The sequence below is a fragment of the Diospyros lotus genome, chromosome 8, assembly GCF_014633365.1.
Source record: "Diospyros lotus cultivar Yz01 chromosome 8, ASM1463336v1, whole genome shotgun sequence".
Lineage (NCBI taxonomy): Eukaryota > Viridiplantae > Streptophyta > Magnoliopsida > Ericales > Ebenaceae > Diospyros > Diospyros lotus.
Window position 1 is genome coordinate 9,029,712 of NC_068345.1, and position 26,111 is coordinate 9,055,822.

Sequence of the window (26,111 nt, forward strand, 5' to 3'; positions counted from 1 at the left end):
TTAGATATAAGAAGATTTGGCCGTTAGATCTTGTTAGTTTTTGAATATGTTGGTCGATGGGCTCTTGGGTGTCGGATGGTTGCCTCTGATCACCGAAAACCACCAACCACAATGGCCGGTGGCAACTAGCAATGCCGTTTTGAGTTTGTGGCCGAAAATTAAATATTAGATCTACACAAATCCAACTGTTAAATCGGTCCCATTTTTGTGTCTGTTAACCCCTTTGGCTTGGAGATCGTAATGGTAGGCTCTGGTCATGTAAATCTCCAACTAGCGGTGGTCATCGGTGACGGAGCCAGGGACGGAGAAGATGCAAGGCACCGGAGAAAGAGAAAAAAACAAAAAAGAAAAGGAAAAAAAGAAAAAAAATTAAAAGAAGAGAAAAAAAATTAAAAAAATCATTATTAAATTTTGAAAATAAAATTATATATTTATTTAAAATTTAAAAATGTAGTATATCTATATTATAACTAAAAATATAAGATAACATATATTATATTATTAAGTGTATAATTTAATATAAATTATTGTAAAGATGTATGTTAGTAATTTATTAATTGAAATTATTATTTTATTTTAATAGTAGAATTTTATTAAAAAGAGTTAATTTTATTATTTAATAATTAAATTTATTAAATAAAATATCATAATAACAAAAAATAAACAGTTTTTCAAAATTTCAAAATAAACACGTTTTTTAGTTTTCTTTTTTGAGAAACAATTTTTCAGAATAATAAAAAGAATGCATTTTTAAAAATCTCAAAACAGACTTTTAAAACACAAAACTGAAAATGAATTCAAAATTTAAAATTCAAAATTAAAACACGAAGAGAACACCACCTTAAATACTCGATTCACCCCCCTTCTTAGGTGTGTGGTGCCATTCTATTATACAAACCTAGCAAACTTAAGCAGTTTATAAACCTTATTCTCTTCACTAAGAATCACACAACATTCAAGTTAAACCATATAAATTTCTTTTTCTAAATCACCATTTAGAAAAATAGTCTTAACATCTATTTGGTAAATAATAAGTTTGTAAATAGAAGCTAAAACAATCAAAACTAATAAAATACGAGTGACTAGAGCAAAGTATTAAAATAATCAACATTTTGTTTTTTAGTAAACCCTTTTGTAACTAATCTTGCTTTGTACTTATCAATGAAACCGTCAAGATTTAACTTCTTCTAAAAATCCATTTACACCCAATAGACTTAGACCTTAGTGGTAAATCGTCTAAAACCCAAGCATGGTTTTGTGAGAGATAATCAACTTGAATAGTTTCTTTTAAAAAATAACTGAGGAGAATAAATAGTTTCAAAATAAGTTAATGGATCATTTTCAACAAGATAAGGCGCTAGTTTGGCAATGCGGTTTGACCGCTTATAAGCGTTTCATTTAGCTTATACGCTATGAAGCTTATTGTGTTACCTGTTTGGATGTTGCAATAGCTTAAAAGCGAAGCAGCTGAAACGCTAAATCAACAGCGTTTTGGAGAAGCCATCAGCCACCCGCTTTTGCAAAGAAGCTCTGTGGAGCGTTTTGAGTTGAGCAAGAATATTACCATTTCACCCTCCAACAATATAAAAAATTACAACCCCCTATCCCTATACCTTACCGACTCCCTTTCACTGCTCTCACCTTCTCCTTCATTACTGCCGAATCTCCTCCATAAACGGTCGTCGTCGCCGCCCAGTGCCACCTTGCTAGCAGATCGCCGCCATCGCCAGCGCCGCAAGCTTCCATCGCCGCCCATCGCTGCCTTCGCCACAAGTCGCCTCGCTGCTTAGCGCTGCCATCACCGTAAGCCTCCATCGCCGCCCTACTAACAAATCGTCACCATCACCGGCGCCCATCGCATCGACGGCCGTCCTTCGCCCTCGTCTCCTCCGCGCTGCTGCCATGGCCGAACTCTATATATATATATATATATAACAATAATACATAATAATATATATTATTATTATATAACATATATAATACATATAATTTATAATCTTAATATATTTTTAATAATTATGTATAATTTCTTAACATTTAATGATAAAAATATATATTTTTAAAATTTTTCATAATTTTTAACATGTAATTGAAAGTATTTTAGTAATTAGAGATTAATTTAATTTTTTAAAAAATATATATATTTTTTAAATTTCATTTACATTATTTGGTGTCATGTCTATTTTAGTCTTTTTGTCAAGTTCTAATAACTTATCAGCTTTACAAACCAAACACATAACTTTACACTAATAGCTTAAAAGTATATTTATCCAAACACGTTATCAGCTTAAACGCTATCCAGTTTAAACGTTATAACCAACTTAAACACTATTCAGCTTAAAAGCTTAAAAAAAAAAAAAATGCATAGCCAAACTAAGCCAAGGATAAAAAAACATCCCCCAAAATTCTTTTATCTTTTGCTCCTTCTCAATTCCAAGTCAATGTGTTCAACAACCTTTTGTAAACTGGAATCAGAAACAATTTTAATTTTTGAAGGAAATGCATCTTCAAAAGACTCAGCATTTTTTGTTTCAATAATAATATTAACATAAGCACATCACTCTTCATCACAAGAATTCCATATCCAGCACTATGTTCTACATAACCAATAAATGCTCAATCTAATGTCTTATAACCTATTTTCCATTTTCTTTGGATCAATAAGCAGAACCTTGGCTAAACACGCATCGCACTTTTAAATCTTTCAAATTTGGAGAATAACTCTTCCATAAGTGGTGTCTTACCAGATTTCTTTTAAGGTATCCTATTTTGTAAATGACACGTAGACAACAATGCTTCACCCCAAAAATTATCAAATGCCTCGGAACTAACAAGTATAAAATTCATCATTTCTTTTAAAATTCTATTTTTTCTTTCAACTACACCATCTGATTCGATTCAGGGGAATAAAGATGAGTAATTTCATAAATTATTCCTTCATTCTCACAATAATTATTAAACATGATGTGCTCACCCCCTTCTATCTGACCTAGAATTGTTATTTTGAGACTTGATTTGCACCAAGTTGGCTTTGATGCCATCTCTTTAGTTTGGCAGCCTCAACTTGCTTCTGATTTCTTTCTTTGATAATAATATGAATAGTTAACTCAAAAAAGGACCCCTACTTGTAATCAGTTTCCGCCTTTAAGTCTTCTTACAACTTGTGATACTTGTTAATTTGGGACTTGATATTGTTGAGAAATGTAAGAGTGTGCACCTAGGAGGAGAGGTGAATTGGGTGTTTCAAAACAAACTTAGTTTGATAAAGATCTTATATAAAAACTGTTTTGATCATTTTTATAACTTTGAACTCAATGCAAGAAACATAAACTGAAAGTGCTCAAAATATGAAAATCAAAAAGTAAGAGAATTAAAACAGGCAAGCACACAAAATTTAGAGTGGTTAAGCTCAACCCGAACTACTCTACTACCTTGATTACTCACCAATAATTTTTGAAAATCCACTATTTAGTGTTTATTTAAAGAGACAAACACTACCCTCTATTATAATAGCTTTTGTAAGTCTCAACTATAACCTTTTCCAACTCTTTTACCGGGAGAAGGTGTTGACCCTTGCAATAGTTTGAGATAAAAAAAAAAAAAAAATATGGAGTAGAAGCTCACAAAACAAGCAACTATCAAAAGAATATGAAAGAGATCAAGAGGGATTTAAGAATACAAATAAAGAGTATGAATAATAAATAATAAAAGCTCTTTACTCTCTAGGTATGAAAAACTTGAAAATAAAGGAACAATAGAGATTAAGCCTTTCAACTCAGCTTTTTCTTTTCTTTCTTTCTTTTTCATTCTCCTCAAAAGGATTTTTCCATCAAACTGACTAACTCCAATTCTGTGCATCCCTTGGGTACTTATAGGTGCTTGAATTTGAATTTTAAGACACCTACAACCTCCAGAGCTCTTTAGAAAAAGCTTCTTGGTCAAATCAGCTTTATATATATATATATATAAAGGATCATGCTAGATGTACAACAAATTTGTACATCTTGAGCTACATCAAGGGGTATAAAGACTAAAATGTTCTGCGCCTCACATGCGCCTCACGCGCTTCTATGCACCTCATGAGGGGTTTTTTTGTCATTGATACACATTTGTGTAGCCCCAAGGTGTACACAAAGGTGTACCAATAGCATTATCCATATATAAATAAAGAACATTCTTTTTGCACAATATATATGGTTAGTATATATAATCTCAATTAAATCAATCATATATTCAACAGAAAGTTGTCTTATATTTATTCAAACAGCATTTATAAATATCTAATTGTCTAAAGATGAAGAATAGTTATATTTAATGCAGTCTCAATGACTATATTTTTCAAATTTCTAGTACTGTTAATTGAGTAAAGTTAAGTGTTACTCGAATGAGACTAGAGGTTACTCGAGTGGTTTTAGCATTTAATCAATTAAGTGATTTATTACTCTACTACTTAATAATCTTACTCAATTAAGATTATCATACAGATATTTCATTACTCGATTATTCAATTTAGTTACTCAACTAATTAAATAATACTCAATTAACAAACATCTCTTAATTGATTTAACTTTTTCACTAGCTTACTACTCTAGGAATGTTACTCAATTATTGAATATGTTACTCGACTAAAATAGATATTACTCAATTAAAAAACATCTCTTAGTTGATTGACTTTTTAAGTGCATTACTGCTTAAAAATGTTACTCGATTATTTGAATACATTACTTGACTAAAAAGGATATTACTCAATTAAAAAACTTCTCTTAGTCGATTAAGTACTTTTATGCTTAAGAATGTTACTCAATTATATAAATATATTACTCGACTAAAAAAGATATTATTAGATTAACAAAAATCTCTTAGTCAATTAAATTTTTGAGTCAAAAAATAATACTCGACTGACACACATAATACTTGACTAACATAACTCTTAATCGATTAAATTTTTTTAGTATTGTGTTTTTAGTATACTTTACTCGACTAATTAATGTTCATTACTCAAGTAATATTTGAATGTCAATTTAAATTGAATTTCCCTAAGATAATTACATGACTAACACAAAGTTGTACTCGAGTAATGTTGGAATGTTAATTTAAACTGATTTTTCCTAATATAATTGCTCAACTAACACAAAGTTATATTCAAGTAAAACTTTAATATCAATTTAAGCTGAATTTTCTTAAAGACAATTACTCGACTAATATACGATTGTACTCGAGTAATGTTTGAATGTTAGTTTAAACTGATTTTCACTAATACAAAATTATACTCGAATAATGATTATGTTAATCTATTAACTAAGTATATTACTCGAATAACATCTTATTTTCATATTTCATTTCAACAATTGGTATTTTTATTATTTTTAAGCATATGTTTATAATTCTGAAGCATATGTTTTAGGATAAACATAAAAATCAAGAGTTTAACAGACATCCTTGCCTAATTCAGTCATCTCCTAATGCTAGTAGTTACCAATCACAATTTTTTGTTAGCCCACAAGGATGGAGAAAAAAGGTATTTATAGGCTGCAAATGGCTCGTGGCTGGCTATAAAGGGAATTTCAATTACAAAAGGAAGAATAAAATAAAGGCATAACGACTATAGAATTAAGGCTGTAAGTGGTAGTTAAAAGATGATTTCAAAACTCTGGCCAGAAAACAATTCTAGCTGAAAAGCAAATTTAAACCCATACCTATTTCTTCCTCATCTCAAGCCTTATAAGATGGATCACTCAATATAAAGATAGTTGTTTTAAACATTCTTCTCTTGTCAATGCGAGATTTACTATGTCTTTTGAAATACCTCACCTTACACTTAACATACTTAAATTGATTAGAATATTATAATATGAAAAAAGGATATAATAAAAAAAATAATATAAAACTCAAAAGATTAGAGAGTTATGTAAAATCTTAGCAATGAAAGTTGATTGATGTAAATCTATCTCTTTAGATCTCCTCGTGATATCTTTCAAGATTTTGAGTTCATATTTAAAAAAAAAAAATTATTCCCTAATTAGGAGCAGATTCAAAAACGAATTTAGGAGAAAGTTGAACCCCCACTAACTCCGTAAACGAATTTAGGAGAAAATTGGACCCCCCCTAAATCCGTCTTGCCCCTAATAAAGGTAGGAATTTGTCTCTTGCTATATGATACTTTTTTTATTATATCACCTTAAAAAAATTTACCTTCCTAAACTTGTTTTTTTATCTTTATTTCCAAATTTGAAAAAAAAAATCGTATGTATATGTATAATCTATTCATGGACTGAACCGAAAAAGATTCCAAAAACACACCCTTGTGTTCAAAAGATCGAATTATAATGATTTGGATATGTTCATTGGTCATGTCACAACTTAAGGTTTAGAATTCACTCAATTTTTGTCCCTCAAATTAAGTAATAAATGTCACCAACTCGAGTACTAAATTGTCTGATAAAATAAATTAATAAATAATACAATTAGTCCCTCAATTTGATGTTTTGTAACAAAATAGTTTCTACTTTAATTTATCTTATAGCAACCATTAAATTTTAATCTTTTTAAAATTTAATCTCTTTTAAAAATTTCATTAAATTCCGTCAAAAAAATAATTACGAATATCTAAAATAATTATCACCTAAAACATTCTCACCTAGAACAAACAACTACAATAACCCATCTATGTAACAGCGAAATACACTTACATATTCGTAGGTTCGATTTCTTATCCTACACAGTGAAACAAAATCTCTATATACGATTTACCTCCTCTACTAAAATCGAGAACATGAACGAGAGACTATGCAAAAGTAATAATCTCAAAAGTTATTTATTTATAGAATTTAAATCACAACCATAGTAAAATTAGACCTTTTAAACCTATCTTAATTCTCTAAGCAAACTGACCATCAAATAGAGAATATCTGATAATTTTTTCTTCTATCAAATTATCCTCATCTAATCAAAACCGAAAGATACAAAAAAAACAAATTAAAAATAAATATAATTTGAGAAGTTATCTAACAATTAGATCATTGGATCATGAATAATAAAATATATAATTCACAACACACAATATTGAACTCTCGCAAAACTTGTACAAAAGGAACCACATTTTACACTTGCTTCAATGAGGAGATATATACGAATACGACTAGCCCCTCGTCCTTGTTTACAGCCATTCCTCCAAGCCAACTGTTCTACATTCCACAACTACTTAAACTCACAGAGGATAGAAAAGGGAAAGATCTGTCATTCTCAAGAAATTGGTTTTTCCTAAGACAAACAAATGAAAAAGGAAAACAATAGAAAACGAGTTGTAGTGTGATGTGGGAATTTCTTAAAGAAGCCAACTAACATAGTACGGCAGTTCTCATGGAGTCAATGGCGCTGATTTGATTGATGGGGGCGAATATGACGACGCATTTTGAGGTCTCCTCACAAGTTCCAACATCTGGGCATTCGATACCTTCCAGGTTGTCTCAGGTAACTGGCATCCAATCCCCTGGATGAGCGAGGCGAGCTGTTGCTTCAGCACCAGACCAAGGATGATTCAATGGCACAGGGCCAGGCGAAGCCAATAACAAGCAAAACTTTTACCTTTAATTGGGAACGCATATCTGGAAGGACAGAAAAAGAAAAGAAAATAAATGTCCATCCATTTGCACCTTTTTTTCTCTTTCTGGAAGGAAGTAGAATTCCTCAAAAATACTTTCTTTGCAGGTGTATCAACCAAGTAATATAATCCTTCATTTATATGTAGCTGACCGTTGTTTTGCCAAGGTGCAACAACAAAACAACAAAACATCCTAACTATTAAAAACAAACAAAAGGTCTCCCAAAAGTTCCTTTCATGAGAATTTCAATTTCTAGGACACAACAAACAGGGCAGTTTGAAAAGGCTCAATCATGATAATTAATGCATGCATTGTTGTCAAACTCGCATCAATTCGTATGAATTTATGACTTTACGAGCCATGTAGTTTTAAATAAGTCAACTCGCTTATAAACTCGAATTTTCATAGAATTAAAGTTGACTCGCGATTCAATACTGTAAACTCGATAAAGTTGATATGTAAACTCAATCTATAAAATCGTAAACTCGCATACTTTTGTTAAATGTTTAACAATTGTGTTGTTTTTATTTATATATTAGGTCATGATTGACTTATGAAAATTTATATTATATATAAATTAATATTTAAAATTTTAATTATTGATAAATGATGACAAAAAAATGGGCTTAATATTTAAAAAATTTATATTATTTAATATTTTTTAAATTAATAAATAAATTTATTTTAAAATAAGTACATGTACTTTATTCATAAAGAATATGGTTGTAAATTGTAATAATTCTATTATTATGCAATATTAATTCATTTTTTTATAAAATTATGCCATTCTAAACTATATTTACATACACTAAAGAGTATTTTTAATTGTTCTTAAAATTTTATTATTTTACGATTCAATTTTATAGTCGATTTTATAGATCCTCATTCGATCGCACTTAAAATCTCGATTTTAACAACTTTGAATGCATGCCCTTTATATCAGGAAATTTTGGTGTTTCTGACACTTATAATTTCCTAAATCCAGAAAGATTATTTACCTCAATTGTCTTCAATCTTCATAACTACTGGCAGCTTCTAAATCCGACGGGCAGGATGATATGGTGAAGATGAACCTGAGGAAGGGGGAAGTGACCTCCTAACAAATGGGTGGTCCAGCAGCTGAGCAGCGGTGGGACGAGCTTTTGGGTCTACTTTAAGGCATTTAAGAATGAAATCTCGTGCATCTCTAGAAAGAGAATCGGGAACAGGTGGTGGGTGGCCCTTTCCAATCCTAAACAATGCCTGCATCTGCCGGTATCACAAAGCCAGACATTAGAATAATAAACATGGAATAAGTATCCTGTGAAGTTGCAAGTGCAAAAATAACTAATCCAGTATAATACATACACGGTTGAAAATAGAGGACACGGGGGTGAAAAAAATCATTTCACCTGAGTGGGAAGCTCATGAAAGCTGGCAAATAAACTGGTTTGTTGAATCGCGCGTTCAGTTAACAATAAGACTTATGTATGTGGATATTATCATTATGAACCAACATCAGGGGTATTAAAAGCTTTTGAGTTACAAGGACAAAGAGGCACTTGTATGACCGGTACTCTGCAGTTAATATATACACGGCTTTGGTTTAACAGCCCTTCCTTACCCAAAAAGGATCAGCTAACTTATCCAATTATCCCTAAATGCATATCCCCATAACTGATCATTAGGGGTGCTCGAGTGTATACATTTGCCTTCTTTGAACACTAGATGAGGCACACCTCTCAATAACAGTGAGAGAGAGAAAAAAGTAAACTCCCAAAGAGCCTCAATTTATAAATTAGTTACGGCTTCTTGCCTCACCAATAATTATCACTGCCTAGAGGACCCCTGCCTCACCAATAGGAATGATTGTCAAATAGGAATCATTGCAACCCAAATCTTCTCCTCTTATGAGCCCCAATTCATTTGGGATAAGCAAACCAGTAATTGGAATGCCCAATAGATCAAAAAGATGTCAAAATCTACATCACTGTCAATGAGTCAAATGACCAGGTGATACAATTAATCCAGATTTCTTGATAATTTTACTCACAAACACCGACAACAAAGAACGTATTCCACCTCAAGTTATTAATGTATAAATCTCTCTTGAACAACGATACAGAAAACGAAATCCACCCTGCTCAGTACACCTGAGGTTTGGTCTATAAATGGAGGTGGTACCCCCTCTGAGGTTCCAAAAATTGCAGCAACCTCCCTTGACTTTACAAACTTTCTTGCAGTAACCCCCCTGCCATTACTAACCCCAATTTAAATTTTTTTAAATGACTAAAATGCCTGCATCTTCACAATACTTTCTCCGCAATCTCTCTTTCTGTATCTTCCTCCCACTTTGTCCCTCCCCTTCTCCAATGCAACAGCAACGGTGACTCCCTCTCTCTCTCTCTCTCCTGCCTATCTGCTGGGTTCATCGTGAACGCTCCACAAATGGACAAATTTTAGTTCACTGTCTTCTTTGAAGGCCCTTTAATGCAAATGAACACAGAAACCTAAAAGAAATGGGCAAACACCACCAAGTTCTAGGCTGCTTGCTAAAAACTTTCAAGAATATTAAGATTTTCTTGAATAATGAAAGCCCCATTAATGGATAAGCTATCTTTCTTTCTAAGGATCCAAACAATACAGAAGATCCCAACCACTCCAACATAAATTATATCTTGTTTTTCTGTTCATGAGCAGATGATAACAAAAACACCTCAACAATTGTCAATGTGCCATGTTTTCTTTGGTATTTTTTTAGTCATGCACAGCAGATTGATGTACAGTTTTTTTTTTTTTTTGATGCATTGATTTGACATCATTTTCTTGTAATTTTCAGATAATCTTCTTCGTAATGATCATTCACTTGTCTTATCAGGCCATTTTCAAGGTTATAAATCGACACATTAATTCTGTTACTTTTACGTCCATGGAGCCTGATAAAACAAAATCTTGAGATTCCAGGGATTTTCTGGTTCTTTTGTGGACCAAAATCATCATTGCTTCCTGGATTTTCCATTCCCCTCTGATCAGGTGCATCTTCCTCAACCTCCTGTTCTGTTAGAGAATGGAGATTTCCCTGATGCAACTCTCAGGCTGATAAACCATTTCCTGCTCTATTGTTTAGTGGCCAGAAGATATAGACACTCTTTTTCTCTCTTCCTGGCATCTTGCAGGTGATGAGGTGGGTTGATTTTTGTTCACAGGCAGAGCATTTGGTACCCGGATTAGTTAGTGAAGAGATTAAATAATCCTGGCCCATGTTTGGTATAGTAAATTTTGAATGAGGTGTAGGTGGAGTTTGATTGCTAAATGACTATTTTGCCTATTAACCAAATCAATAAACCACAATCGGCAACATACCATCGGAGTTGCCACTTGTTGACAACTCCAACGTTGCTGACCAAAGTTGTAGTCCATGGTGAACAATTTGTTCTTCATGGCAAATGACAGATGAGACACACCAATGAATGAAGGGAAGGGCTGTGTGTGTGTGTGTGTGTGAGAGAGAGAGAGAGAGGGGGGGGGGGGGGGGGGGGGGAATGGCTTATAAGGGGCTTTCATGTCCATAGCAGTAAGGAAATTAATGATCAAAAGTGCGATTAATTTATCCCATGGGGAGCGGTAGGATTAGATATTTAATCCCACCTCACCCAGGATTCCAAACGAGCCATTACCATGTCAGGTGGTAATACTTCCCCTTATTCGTGTACCAAACAGACCGTTGGGGCAGAGGTTTGTCATGTACCTAGGGTTTGATAGGGAATTGAGAGAAATCAGAGGGGGAATTAGACGGATAAGGAAGGAAATTGCAGCAAGAAATGGGGAAGATTACAAAGAACAGCAAGGAGAGGGAAAACGGAACAGAGAAGGGAAGAAATTAGAGGGGGAGAAAATTCTAGAGAGAGAAATCAGATTTTCATTTATCATTTCAAAACATGAAAAATCTCATCCATTTACGGCAGTCTTATATAGGCATATCTGACTCCTAACAGCATACACAACTCACCCATGTGCTCCTAACCAATTGCTAAAATATCTCCTAACAACTATTATTAACATATTACCATATTGCCCCTTTATTATTCCTTGAGTCATGACAATTCCCCCCTCTTTGAGAGAGTTCTTGCCCCCAAGAACTTGCAGCACATAGCTCTGGCTCGTCATCCAATGCCCGCTTTGTCAATCTATTTCATTCCTCTTTCCTTCTTGCTCCTTCTAAGCCTCTTCTTCTTCGTTCTTAGGTTCCTAGGATCAATTCCAAGCCTAAGTTGCCCCAAAACTTCCATAGGAGAAACTTTATCGAATTCAAGCCCAATACAACCATCCCCAATAATAGTTGTCCCATCAAGTTTGATCTCCAATCTGAGGACCTGATCAGCAACTTCCGAACAAAAATACTTAGTAGCTAAAACTTGGAGTCCAACATAAAGACCATCAGTGTTCGTGTTCTCCGTTAAGTTTATTACTGTCCAATACAAGTAAGGGTGGCAGATCTATATCCATAGTTGCAGTTATTATACTCCCTTTAAACCCACAGCCATGCTCTGTTGTACAAATATCAGCAACATCCAAGAATTGCAACAATGGAGAATTGCAAACTTGCCTTCTATACACAAACCAAGGTTGTCTGTGAGCATTAGAATTAGGAGCTACAACAACTTCAATCCCAGCCAATAGTTCCTCAGTAGCTGCCAAGGTTGTCTGTGAGCATTAGAATTAGGAGCTACAGCAACTTCAATCCCAACCAATAGTTCCTCAGTAGCTGCCATATGGCCCCCATCACAATCATCTTTCCCAACTTGATTTACAACTTGCTTATCAACTAAATCCTCAGCATTGTCCGGGATCAAAGGCAATAGAACAATGTCCTTAAGAACTCCAATATCCGTATAAATTGATGGTCCTTCAGTCAGATTTTCTTGATCAAATGTTGTTCCATTTCCCACAAACTTCCGATCCAGAACACCACCAAATCCTTTAGCCCATGCACTAGCCACCGAGGGTAACAAGTTGTCCTTGGCTTCCTCGGTCACTTCCTCAAATGTTTCCCCTTTATTCCTTTGCAGCCTTTCAATAGGTGCATCTTGAGAGGTTATTTCTTCTTCTAACTTCTCCATCTCAGCAGGACAATTCCTCTCCAATTTCATAAACTCCCTGCTGCCTCTTATTATCCCTATCATCTGACTAGCTGCATCATTCTGCTTTAGTTTAGGACTTCCATGACTATCATTTGGAACATCCTCATCAAGAACTTCTTTTCCAAAGGGATCGGTGTGTTCCTTTACTTCTCCTTTTGCCCACACACCCCGGCCCAAACCCTCGGTATTTCTGCGATTGCTGCCAACACTATCCTTACCGTCACCATCCTTGTCAATTCTGCCTAAACCGATATAGGGTTTAACATAAACTCACCGAACTTTAAAAATATAATTATTTACTCACTGAACTTTAGATTGTTACTACCTGCTCACTGAATTTTGCTTAATATCAACCATCCATCACCCGTTACATCTTACAAACAAAAAATACCCACATGGCTAACAGAATCCAGAAAAATTTAACGAACACTCACTGAACTTTAAAGATGTAACTACTTGCTCACTGAACTTTGAATTGTTACTATCTACTCACTGAACTTTACTCAACATCAACCATCCATCATACGTTACATCACCGTCTGATCTTGCACACGAAAAATGCCCACGTGGCTAATAGAATTCAAAGTGGCCTAATCAAATCCTTATTTTGGGCCAACTCAGCAACGCTCTCACTCACTCTTTCTTTCTCTATTTCCCCTTCCCTTGCTCTAGTATCGACGGTTCACACGCGAGCGACGAGGCATCGAGAGGTAAGGCGGCAACAATGCAGTAAGCAGCAAGGCGGCGGTAGTGTGAGGGTCTTCTCTCTCTCTCTCTCTCTCTCTCTCTCTCTCTCTCTCTCTCATTTCCCTTGCTCCAACAACAGTGGTTGGCACTCAAGAAGTGAGGCGATGAGGCACCAGGCAACAAGGCAATGGCCACGAAAGGGTCGATGACAACCGCCGTTGCTGAAGCTGAGTTGGCTGAAAATAAGGATTTGATTGGGCCACTTCGGATTCCGTTAGTCATGTGGATATTTTTCTTTTGAAAGATCAAACAGTGATGTAACAGATGATGGATGATTAACGTTGAGCAAAATTCAGTGAGCATGCAATAATAATACAAAGTTCAGTGAATAAGTAGTTACATTTTTAAAGTTTAATGAGTGTTTGTTAAATTTTTTTAGATTCCGTTAGCCACGTGGACATTTTCTGTTTACAAGATGTAACAGGTGATGGATGGTTGACATTTAGCAAAGTTCAGTAAGCGGATAGTAACAATCTAAAGTTAGTGAATAAATAATTATATTTTTAAAATTCAGTGAGTATATGTTAAATTTACCCACCGGTATACTTCTTCCACTCCACATTGGAGGTAAGCAGTTAATCAATTTCCATCAACCTTGACTTCTCCTTCGGTAGCTCCATTTTAAGAAATTCCTCTTTGTTAAAACTTCAATGATAATCATCAAAGAATTATGTGGAAAGCTGTAATGATACTTCTTAGTTAGTATCATCTCAAACTCTTGTAACTACTCATGTAACATACGGCCAAATTCATTGCTTGTATCATGTACCACACTTCTTGTTTCCTTGTCCAATTGGCTTATCCCTTTCTCTTCTTTTCCCATGCCTGAGGCTTTTGGCCAAACTCCTCATGATGTCTACCTTCAACTGAGAAGCATTATTCTGCTGCAATTACAACCACGTCTGTTTATGTATGCACTACTCCCTATGACCTCACGAGCAGGACGTCCCCCTGAAAATGCAGCATCCTTCTACTGCGATTGAGACTCCAATGGTCTCGTGCGTGCACTGCTCCCCATGGCAAACTTCTCATGAGCAGGATAAGTCGAAGGCCAATAAACAGGAACTCTGTACATCCTTAATCCAACACTTCATTTTTATATTTGCTTCACAATAGTCACCTCTAAACTGATCCAAGAAGTGGCAAATTATAGGCATTGTTCTGCTTCGAAGTTGATCCTATTTTAGGAGCGGAATAAATCGCACGTTACCGCGACTTTGATCAGCCTTCAAGAGTCGCCTAGGGCTACCGAATCTCCTGTCTGGCTTGCTGAAATAATACCTAATACTTGTTGGAATCACCGTCGAAAACACCGTCCTTCTCGCCTCCAAAAGTTAAGACGAAAATTCTGATCATTGGTTTGTTACAGCCACGAGGATAACCTCACTCTGTGACTCCTTCCGATTCGGACCGTGAGGTGATTTAACCTTGCTTCTCCCTTCAATTCCAAATAATAATTATCGAAATTATCGACCGATAGTCACTCACCTGTTGCGCCTTCCAAGTTCAAACTAAGGGTGCTCGCTTGCTTGGAGATTAACCACATCATAAGCGATAGTCTAGGACCGATCGAAATTCGCCTGGTTAGATTGCCAACGAATTCCGCCTTCCAAACACCATCGAATCTTCCATTGGACCACCTTCGTAAATCACCTTCCAAGTCAACCACCTTCCAAGTCACTGGAGTCACCAGACCTGCTTTGCCTAATCACTGACTGCAATTAACAACGGTTGCGTCTCCTACTTCCTCAATCGCTTCAGGTCTGCTCGCCTATCAACCCACTCCAATTGCAAACGCTCCTCTGCACTGATCGTCGATGGGCTCAAGTCCGATGGATCTCCGATTCGTGGATCTTCTACAGGTCTCACCAATCACCGTCGACGATCATCGAACTTTCTTGCTCGCGCTCGTCTCACCCATATGCAGCGACCTAGATAGGTTCCAAGAGTTGTTGATTTCACTACTTGAACTCGCCTGACTATTACCGATTTTCGTAATCGCTTCTGCGTCGTCTTCACGTCTAGACTGCTCTGATACCAATTGTCATATACATAGGGTTTGATAGGGAATTGAGAGAAATCAGAGGGGGAATTAGACGGATAAGGAAGGAAATTGTAGCAAGAAATGGGGAAGATTACAAAGAATAGCGAGGGGGAAAACGGAACAAAGAAGGGAAGAAATTAGAGGGAGAGAGAATTCTAGAGAGAGAAATCAGATTTTCATTTATCATTTCAAAATATGAAAAATCTCATCCGTTTACAGCAGCCTTATATAAGCATATCTGACTCCTAACAGCATACATAACTCACCCATGTGCTCCTAACCAATTGCTAAAATATCTCCTAACAACTATTATTAGCCTATTACCATATTGCCCATTTATTGTTTCTTGGGTCATGACAAGGTCCCCTTTACCTTCTACGTAGAATGCCTTTGATTGCTCACCCATGTGGCAACTTCAACACAAAAAATAGTTAAGAGGTATGATGTGGAACATTCTCTCCCTTTTTTGTGGTCCTCTCAACTCCAAGCCTCCTTTCCTTTTTTATCTTTGTTCATTTTCTTCATGAGTTGTATTTTAACTGTTGATATCTAGTTTTTTTAACAGGGCTCCCCTGAATAGTTAATACATATCAAAACTAGGGATCACCACTAATCAATGATAATTCTCTATGCATGTGCAATATATGATACAAACATTTAACCTCAACTGATACAACAAAAATGAAAAGGAACAACAAGAAGATAAAGAAACAGAAGACAACAGAGAAAGAAGAAAGAAAATAACTAAGAAGTGTGAGAATTTAGATAGAGAGAGAGAGATGGTTTGAAGAATATCTCTATATCATTACAAACTAAGAGATGGAACACATATATATACAACTATCATGACATAAGCCATGACAACATGCTATCTCATGATATAAGCTATGACATCATGCTAACTATCTCTATATACAACTCAACACTCCCCCTCAAGTTGGAGCATAAATATCATATGCACCATACTTGTTACAAATATATTCTATCCGAGGACCCTTTAGAGACTTATTGAAGACATCTGCAAGTTGATCATTGGAGTTAACAAACTTTGTAACAATAATACATTCAACCAACTTTTCACTAATAAAGTGGCAGCCGATTTCAAATATGCTTGTTTCGTTCATGGAACACTGGATTAGAAGCAATGTGCTAGGCAGCCTAATTATCACAAATAAGCTTCATATGAGACACTTCACAAAACTTAAGTTCCTACAAGAGTTGATTAAGCCAAACGAGCTCACGAGTTGCATTACTTGATCTAACTACTACATTTTGTTTCTTACTTTTCCAAAAAATTAAATTTCCTCCCATAATAACACAATACCCAAAGGTTGACCTACGATCAAAAAGAGATCCTACCCAATCCGCATCTACATAACAACAAATATTTGTCCCTTATCCTCATAGAGTATCCCTTTATCTGGTGCTCTTTTGATGTATCTTAGAATCCGAATAACAGTATCCCAATGAGAGTCACATGGAGAACTGAGCAATGTGACTAACTAACTACACTTACAACAAAAGCAATGTCAGGGCAAGTGATGGTGAGATAGTTCAACTTGCCTACCAATCTTCGATACCTTTCAAGATCTGAAAAGGGCTCTCCCTGTCCCAACAAGAGTTTGATATTCGAGTCCATTGGAGTATCGGTCAATTTGCAATTCACCACGCCAGTTTCTTTTAAGATGTCAAAGGCATACTTCTTCTGAGAAATTAAGATACCATCTCTTGATTGTACAACTTCAATACCCAAGAAATACTAGAGTCTGCCTAGGTCTTTGGTATGAAAGTGCTAATGTAGATGTTCCTTCAAATGTTTTATACCAACTTGATTATTCCCTATGATAACAATGTCATCCACATAAACAACAAGGTAGATGGATAAAGAAGAGGAGTGTCGATAGAAAACCAAATGATCAACTTCACTCCAGGTGAGACCAAAGGCTTGAACCATAGTGCTAAACCTTCTGAACCACACTCGTGGATATTGTTTTAGACTATAAAGAGACTTCTTGAATTTGCAAACTACATTGAACTCCCCCTGAGCAACAAAACCAGGCGGTTGCCCCATATAAACCTCCTCCTGTAGATCACCATGGAGGAAGGTGTTTTTAATATGCAACTGATAGAGCAACCAATGATGCATAGTAGCCACAGAAAAAAATAGAACAGAGGCTATTTTAGTAACAGGAGATGAGGTATCACTGTAATCCAGCCCATAGATTTGTGTATAGCCTTTGGCAACCAAGCGAGCCTTAAGACAATCCACCTATCCATCGGGGCCCACTTTTGGAGTGAACACCCACCGGTAACCAACGGGAGTCTTTCTTGGTGGTAGGGACACCAAATCCCAAGTACCATTTGAGTGTAAGGCTTCAATCTCATCGAATATAGCTTAGCGCGAACCTAGATGAGACAAGGCTTCACCTGTGGTTTTAGGAACAGAAACAGAGGAAATACTCGAAACAAAGGCATTAAAAATAGGTGATAGACGCTCATAACACACAAAATTATAAAGAGGGTGTGGATTACAAGTGGACCGTGTACCTTTGCAGGGAGCAACAGGAAGGCTAGCTAGCACAAGATCCGTGGCAGGATGAACAACTAACGGAGAGTGTGAGCCTGGAGAGTCCTATTATGGAGGAATGTTGGCGTCGACAGTAGGTTGAGGACGACGATGATATGTAAGTAGTGGAGGATCCGTGGAGTGTGGACCTAAAGACAGTAGTGGGGGTTCCATAGAGGAGGAGACAGACGAACCCGAAGAGGGCAACGGAAGAGAAGAGAAAGGAATAGGCAATACTTGATCAAGACTCTATGAATCGAGCTGAGCAACCAAGAAGAAAGACTCTTGTTCAAAGAAGATGACACCAGCAGATATAAAAAAGCGATTTAACTAAGGAAAGTAACACTTATAACTTTTTTGCAACTGAGAGTAGCCTACAAAGATACATTTGAGAGATTTGACAGCAAGTTTATCTTATCCAGGTGAAAAAGAATGCACAAAACAGATACATCCAAATACATGACGGGGAACAAAATAAAGTGGTCGTATAGGGAACAAAAGAGAATGAGGAATTTGGTCCTATAACATAGAAGATGGTATTCGATTGATCAGATAACAAGCAGTAAGAACAGCATCACCTCAAAATTTGGTGGAAAGATTGGCATGTAAAAGTAGTGTTTGGTTAGTTTCAATGAGATGACGATTTTTACGCTCAGTAACACCATTTTGTTGGGATGTGTAAGGACAGGAAAATCGATGTAAGATGCCATTAGCAGTCATGAAAGTAGTAAACTATGAGGAAAAATACTCAGGGGCATTATCACTACAGAAAGCACGTATAAAAATGTCAAACTGTGTTTTTATTTTAGTAATAAATGTTTGAAAGACAAAACAATTCGGATCGACTTTTCATGAGAAACAACCACGTGCAACGAGAAAAGTCAATAATAAAAATAACAAAATATAAAAAACTTAAAGAGTAAAGTCAACTCAACTGGGCCCCCATATATCAGAGTGCACAAGGGAAAAGAGAATCGCAACCCAATTATGGACGCAGCTAAGAAAAGAACTACGAGCGTGTTTACCACGCTGACATGACTCACAATTAAAAGTGGATAATGACAACAAACTAGGAACTAACTTCTTTAGTTTGGAGATGTTGGGATGACTGAGACAAGAGTGGAGGAGATCTAAAGAAGTCGCACTGGTGCAGGCTACCGGCAAACTAGGCACAACAAGATGATAATGGCCCCGTGACTCACGCCTGACGCCAATCACCCGCCCCGTACCCTGATCCTACACAAATGGAAGTAGAGGTAAAAATCACTGAACAATCTAGTTCTCTAGTAAGTTGACTAACAAGAAACAAATTAAGAGGACTACATGGGACATAAAGGACAGAATTTAAAGGGAAAGAGGAGGTAAGAGGTAAGAGAGGTTTTCCCTATCCCTTTAACGAGCGTTTTGGTGCCATCTGCAAGAGTGATGGTTGGTAAATATTCAGAAAGTGTAAGGGTAGAGAAAAGATCCTTATTTCCACACATGTGATCAATGGCGCTAGAGTCCAAAATCCAAAGGCCAATAAAAGGGCTTTGAGTAACACAAGCCATGGGATGACCAGTAGATGGCTGAGATGCTTGGAACTTCAAGAAAGCCTCATACCTAGTAGCTGGTAGGGTTACCATCGAAGGGCCCAATGCTGGACTAGAGGCACTCTGGGCAATATGAGTCGCTCGAGATGTCTGAGATGCAGGAGGGGCACCTAGTCGACCATGCTTCTTCCAACACTTATCTTCCTCATGCCCCTTCTTTTTACAGAAGTGGCAGTAAGGGGAAGAGTGGCTATCGGACCAGCCTTGATTACCGCCGAAAGTTTGAGACACAAGAGCAAAGGCCTCGGGAGGGGTACCTGTAGAAGTACCAATAGAGAAAGAACTGCCAGCCATATTGAGTAATCTTTTGTATGCATCTTTCATAGTAGGGTTAGTGGACCCAATTAAGATCTAATGGCGAACAAGTTCGAACTCAAGCTTGAGACCGGATAACGTAAGGACCATGAACAGTTTTTCCTGTTGAGAATCATGAGTGACTTTGGAATCAGAGTATGGAAGAAGAGCTTCAAACTCCTGCATGAGAGAATGCATTTGGCCCAGATAGGATTCCATAGAGTGACCCTGCTGGATGTTCTTGATAGTGTGGACTATCTATAAACGCTAAATGTCGGTGGTATAACATTCAACGGCTTCCGTCCAAACCTCATAACAGGTTTCAAACGGCCGAAAGAGCTACAAAACAGAGCGATCAATGGAATTCCACAAAATATTACACAACTGAGCATCAAGTTGTTCCCATCTAGCTTTGTTGACTAGATCAACATCCTCTACCTTCGTGGTGAGATGGTCTGCTTGTCCCTGCCCCTTGAACCACAACTTGACAAACACTACCCATGAGAGATAGTTGGCAGACCCTATCAACTTGTCAGATGTGATAACATGGGTCCCTATGTTGGAAATGGCAAAGGGTTGAGAGGCAGCAAATGTTGAAATAGACTCAAACACGTGTAGGAGTTATTTGACTGAGGTCAGACATGTCAAGGACTGCAAATTAGATCTGAAATGGGATGGAAGGAGCAGCAACAAAGGTGTGCAGTGGGTGGCCGCCAATGGAGACGAAACCACCTGGATCTAGATGGACTTAGGGAGACGAGTCCAATGGTGGTGACGATGTAGCGATCGAATCACCGAAAAGAGAGATCGAGGCAAAAACGTCCCCACCAGCATATCTGTCTAGCGGCGGCCAGCAGCTGCGGGGCTAGGCCAATCTAAGGCCAGCGATCCAACAACGGCAAGGAAAAGTGGGTGCGATGGCCGAAAAGTATGTTCACGTGCCGACAATTCAAATCTGGCAGATCTGATAGGCGACGCGTGGAAGAGGTGGCAATGACGAGGCTCTGAGATTGGGTCGATCTGAGGCCGGCGGTGGTGGCACAAGCAGTTGCTGGCCTGAAAGTGGGCTGATGGGCGGCACATGGAAGATCTGGTAGATCTGTCAGGCAGCGCGTGGCAGCGGCGACGGCGATAGGTCTCCGAGATTGGGCGGACCTAATGGAGGCAAGCACTATGGTGGCAGTGGTGCTAGCAAATAATGGCTGAACAGTGGAGATTTGGTCTTGATAGAGGCGGCGAGGAGAAGAAGTTCAGGGTTTAGAGACCGCATGAGAAGGATACACAGCGGGCAGCTTATGATTTTCTCACCAGTGACTTTGATACCATATGATAATTTAGAGAGAGAGAGATGGTTTGAAAAATATCTCTATATCATTACAAACTAAGAGATGGAACACATATATATACAACTATCATGACATCATCATGCTAACTATCTCTACATACAACTCAACAAGAAGAAAAGAAGAAAGAGGAGATACAAATCTGAATTGTCTGTATAATAAATATCAAAAGCCAAATTTTCATTATTTTCCACACTTATTAGGTAATTAGTTATAAACTCACATATCCCTACAAAACTAATAATCCAAATTCAAGTCGAAAACTCCTAATCCTAACATGAAATTCAAATGAAAGCAGGAATAAAAACTTGAAATTCCTAATCCTGTAAAATTCTGGAATAATAAAAACCCTACATGACTAGAATTATAAAGTTCTAAAATATTTAGCAAATCTTGTCTCCATTAGAGATCTATTTATCTTGAACATTACACTTAGACCGATTGCTCAGCTTCTAACTCAAGCTTATATTATTTTTAAATTCAAATTTCAAGTCGATCATAATGCAACATGCTTAACAAAAACATAACCATCACCCCCTAAATATAAGAGGCGCAAACATTGCTTCAAGAAACAAATGCATGCCAGAACACATCTTTTAGGAAAAGTTACAAAATGAATACTACACTTACACATTCGAAATCAGAGTATGGAATCTGATGGGTCAACATCTCCAAGACGGTGCATCCAAGGCTCCATATATCTGCAGGAAGCCCATAACCATCGTTCTTGTTCTTCCGATTAACAACCTGCGATGGTAAAAGTATAACAATCAGAAGCCATTTTAGGTCCAACTGTCTCCTATACAACGTGCACATGTGTGTGTGTATAGCCTAAATATTATCCTTCCAAATTCATACAAATGAGAGCATATGTATTAAACTTGATTAAATAGATACATGTAGGCTTTTATCAGTAAAACTATATATGCAGACATATAGGCTATAAATATTTTGGAGGATGGATATGTGCAATATTTTATGTATATTATCTTTGGAAGTATGTGTACAATTTATCTATTACTTACTGGCATCCTCTCCTCACATTTGCCCCCAAATAAGCTGCCATTAGTACTACTAGATCAATGAATAAATACTTCCATGTATTAACCATTCATCTTGTTATTTACTCCACTAAAAAATAGTATAGCATAATACTTTATTATTTTCTTTTTCACTCTTTATTCAATGTCAACCACCTCATAGAATATTTGTAATGCTGAAGCCTATTGTAGTTCCTTAGGTGTTCTAAATTTGGGAAGTCCAGGTACTCCTGAAAGAGGTCACATGGCAAGAACTTTCCCCTGACCAAACAAAGAGTGGCCATTTAACACTTTCCACACACCATAGAACAAAGAACTTGTCTACCGCCTGCCGCCTACCACAACTAGAGCAATCTAACCATAATAAGTAAACCAGCTCTGCTGGCACATTCCAAAATGAAAGGTTAACCTTTCATTCAGCCAACCCAAACAGGCAAGCCACCTGAGCATGATGAGTTTGACCTTTTTGACTCAGGTGGTCTATTTAAAGTGAAGTTCCCCACTCAAAACAAGGACTCCCAAACACAGATATGGTTAAGAGCTCCCTGCTGCCATTCTCTCCCCAGATCACCTGGTCTCTCCGGCATGCTGGTGACCACTTGATGCGTGCCATTATTATTCTCCAGAAGGGTCCCACACTAGCTAGTTGTCACTTCCCACACTAGCCAGTTGTCACTACCAATACCATTCATCCACAGAGAGAAGAAAGACTTGTTCAAAATGGCCCTGATGAACATCATTCCCGACTTCAATCACATATACCTATTTCTATTGGCATAACATTTATTCAAACACTAATTCATTACAAAGCTTTAGCCAATCAGTCATGCAAATTCAAGAGATTCCAGCAAAATCCTATCATAACAGAAGACCAGACATCATTCGACCCATGCTATGTTTTTCACCCATGCAACTTTAAATGGTTTTGGATGTGGTTCTACCTTAAGTTTGAGTCGAGTAATTGCAAAATTAGAAACCATGTTCATGGTACTACCCCCCATCAATAACTAGCATGCAAGTTCTCTCACCACACCTAATGCATGTTTGAAAAATACTAGTGTGTTTCTATTTATCATCATGGATGCTCTCATTCAGTACACACCTCACAATGTTAACCTGTTCTACCAAATCAAGATCGCCAGCAACCTCTTCCTCTCCTCCAGAAAAATCTAGTTCCATCTTGATCCTCAAGTTGATAAGTAAATTCTTGCTCTGGCTCTAGAGTTGAGGCACATTCAAGACGAGGAGCAGCTATGTGACCCTTCTTATGACAATGGTGGCATTGAATGGAAGGGTTATGAGGACAGGAAGTACTAGGTTGGGAATTATTAGAAGCATAATTTATATTCATAGCAAAGCTATCCCCAGAGGCTGAAAGGGACTGCCTTACTAACATTAGTATCTCTAGGGGAAGGTGGAGGAGAGGACCTTAATGGACAGGAGTCAGATAATTGTGTGGACACTCGACAAATAAGGGGGGGCGTTAAGGTATTTTTCTATCTACATGGCTTTATAATATAGGCTTCCAATACAGTCTCAAGGGAGAGTAACATAATCTCTTTCTGGATGTCCATCCTCAATCCATTTATAAATCTTTACATTGTAAAGAAAGAATCCGCATTTAAATTACATCGAATGAGAAGATTTTCAAATTGGGTCGAGTATTCAGTTAACACTTAAATTTGACTGTTTTAGGTTTAGCAGTTGTTGTAACTAACCCTTATGGAAGGAGGGTAAGTATTTCTCTTTTAACTTTTGCTTCATGACAACCCATTGGATGATGGGAGGCTCACCTAATCTCTAAAATTACATTGAACATTTTTCCAATATTTCTTTGCAAAACTAATCAATTTCATTTTTGGCAAAACAAACTCTCTCAATATTAATCATGTTATACCAAGTGAAATCATCTTCCATGTCATCCAGCCAATCTAAAAACACATTAGGGTCTAACCTACCGTTATACTCCTGAACATCCACCTTCACATTCCTATTGTCTTCTTTTCTATTCCAATGGGGTGAAGGCGATTGCCTATATTCTCTTTCTAAATTCCTTCCGTGATTTGCGTTGATTCTAGGATTGCCACCTATAGGTTCTTCAAAGCTCAGATGTCTACGGTCATACCTAGATGCTTCAAGGCGTGTATTCCTATCATGGGGTTAGATTTGAAAGGAGGTTGCGTCTCATGTGAGTGAAGAATCTTATTGGAAGCAATGTGTATCCCCAGGGTATTGAGTGTGCCATATACATATTCATTAGAATGGAGGACTCTACAAAATCATCTCCTATCTTGTACTTACTAGTATTTTGAGGACTTGTGCCATCTGTTTAGCAAGTATTTTCACTGTATTTGAAAGACTCGAGATAGGAATTTGTCAATTACTATAATCACTCTTATAGGTTAATATTTAAAAACATTCTCCCAGTGCAATGTCATGGCTATCCAACTTGATCACCATTACAACTAGAGTAATCTTTTGCACTCCTATGAATAAATTTATGCAGCAGATAAGGGCAAGTGCATGTATGTACGTGGATACCCTTTTATGTAACAAATTTGGGTAAAGAAAGGTGAGTGGTTTTAAGGCAAACCTCAGGTGCCATCCAGAAAGCAGTTCCCTTGCAAGATTTCACATCGTTTAATTTAGTTGCCTGCACAACAATGTCAACCAGCAATTTTAGTAGCAAGAAACACACTGTATTTTATGAGCAACGAGACAGAGATATAAAAAACCGAAGATGGGAAGTGCATGACCTTTGCCAATCCAAAATCTGCTAGCTTAACAGATCCACTAGCATCCACTAATATATTAGCACACTTTATATCCCTGTAAGACAAGGGAAAGACAAAACTTGAGAGACCTGATTAAATTCTGCATATATAGAATTTCCAACAGAGAGAATAAATATTACCTAAGATATTTAGAACAGGTTAAGAACAAGGGCAAGGCAACAAATTTGCAACTTCTTTGAGTCACAAGGAAACAAAACAAATGTGTCATGTCCAACTTCAAAGAGTTGGACAGCAATTCCTTGTAGCATTTTTCTTCCACAATCTAACAGTAATTGACAAATTAATGCCCTTTTTGGGAAAGAAGGATGAAGAATATCCAACTTGAACAATTCTTTTGTTCTCTTCCTGACAAACAAGTAGATGAAGACAGCAGGTCACCAGGCAAACAATTTGATATCTAGTTACTCAAAATTCCTAAACTTACGGCTGTATTTTACACAAACAAAGTCTAGGTATTAGTCTGCGATTAAACATTCAACACATGAACTTGAAGTTTTTTACTGTCAGCTGCAATAACAACACAAGGTCATGTATGAAACACACTCTCCCACTATGGTAACATCACAGGGCTGAAATTCACATCCTACAACCCTACAAAGTCAAAGATTTCAAAGTAAGGAAACTACAGAAGTATCATGATCATGAAATGCAAACTTCATTCATACATAACAATCTTTAATAACAGCATCAACTACCAGTTTTCACAGCTGACATAAGCCTGGTAGTGAAGAAATTTTTGGTTTCAGATTATTGATATCGCATATTAGAAAGATTATATGAATTGCCTTGCTAGAGGGTTGCGCCAAGAAGGACATCCAGTGTAAAATTTTACCACATTGTTATTATTTTGCATGGTTTTTGTATTGTCAATGAAAAACTTTTAGAAGTCAGTTCACATTATAAATGCCATGCCACTAACCCTAACATGGTTCAGATAAGGTGCAGTTGATAATGAAAAAGATTATATAA

General features: G+C 36.8%; 1 protein-coding gene across 4 annotated transcripts in view; it reads right to left on the bottom strand.

The window, feature by feature from the left end:
- Positions 1-7,000: 7,000 nt before the first annotated feature.
- Positions 7,001-26,111, bottom strand: part of LOC127807508 (mitogen-activated protein kinase kinase kinase 1-like) — a 38,942-nt gene continuing 19,831 nt past the window's right edge. Inside the window, exons 5-9 of one of the 4 annotated variants that reach the window (XM_052345399.1) lie at positions 25,104-25,176; positions 24,941-25,000; positions 21,938-22,054; positions 8,600-8,849; positions 7,001-7,604 (exon numbers count right to left, since the gene is read on the bottom strand). In XM_052345399.1, the coding sequence (XP_052201359.1) occupies positions 8,637-8,849; positions 21,938-22,054; positions 24,941-25,000; positions 25,104-25,176 (463 nt within the window). In that variant the 3' untranslated portion in view covers positions 7,001-7,604; positions 8,600-8,636. Of the gene's footprint in view, positions 7,605-8,599; positions 8,850-9,854; positions 9,885-21,937; positions 22,055-24,937; positions 25,001-25,103; positions 25,177-25,261; positions 25,488-26,111 lie in introns of those variants that run through there. The other 3 variants (XM_052345400.1, XM_052345402.1, XR_008024701.1) reach the window with 3 other exon arrangements.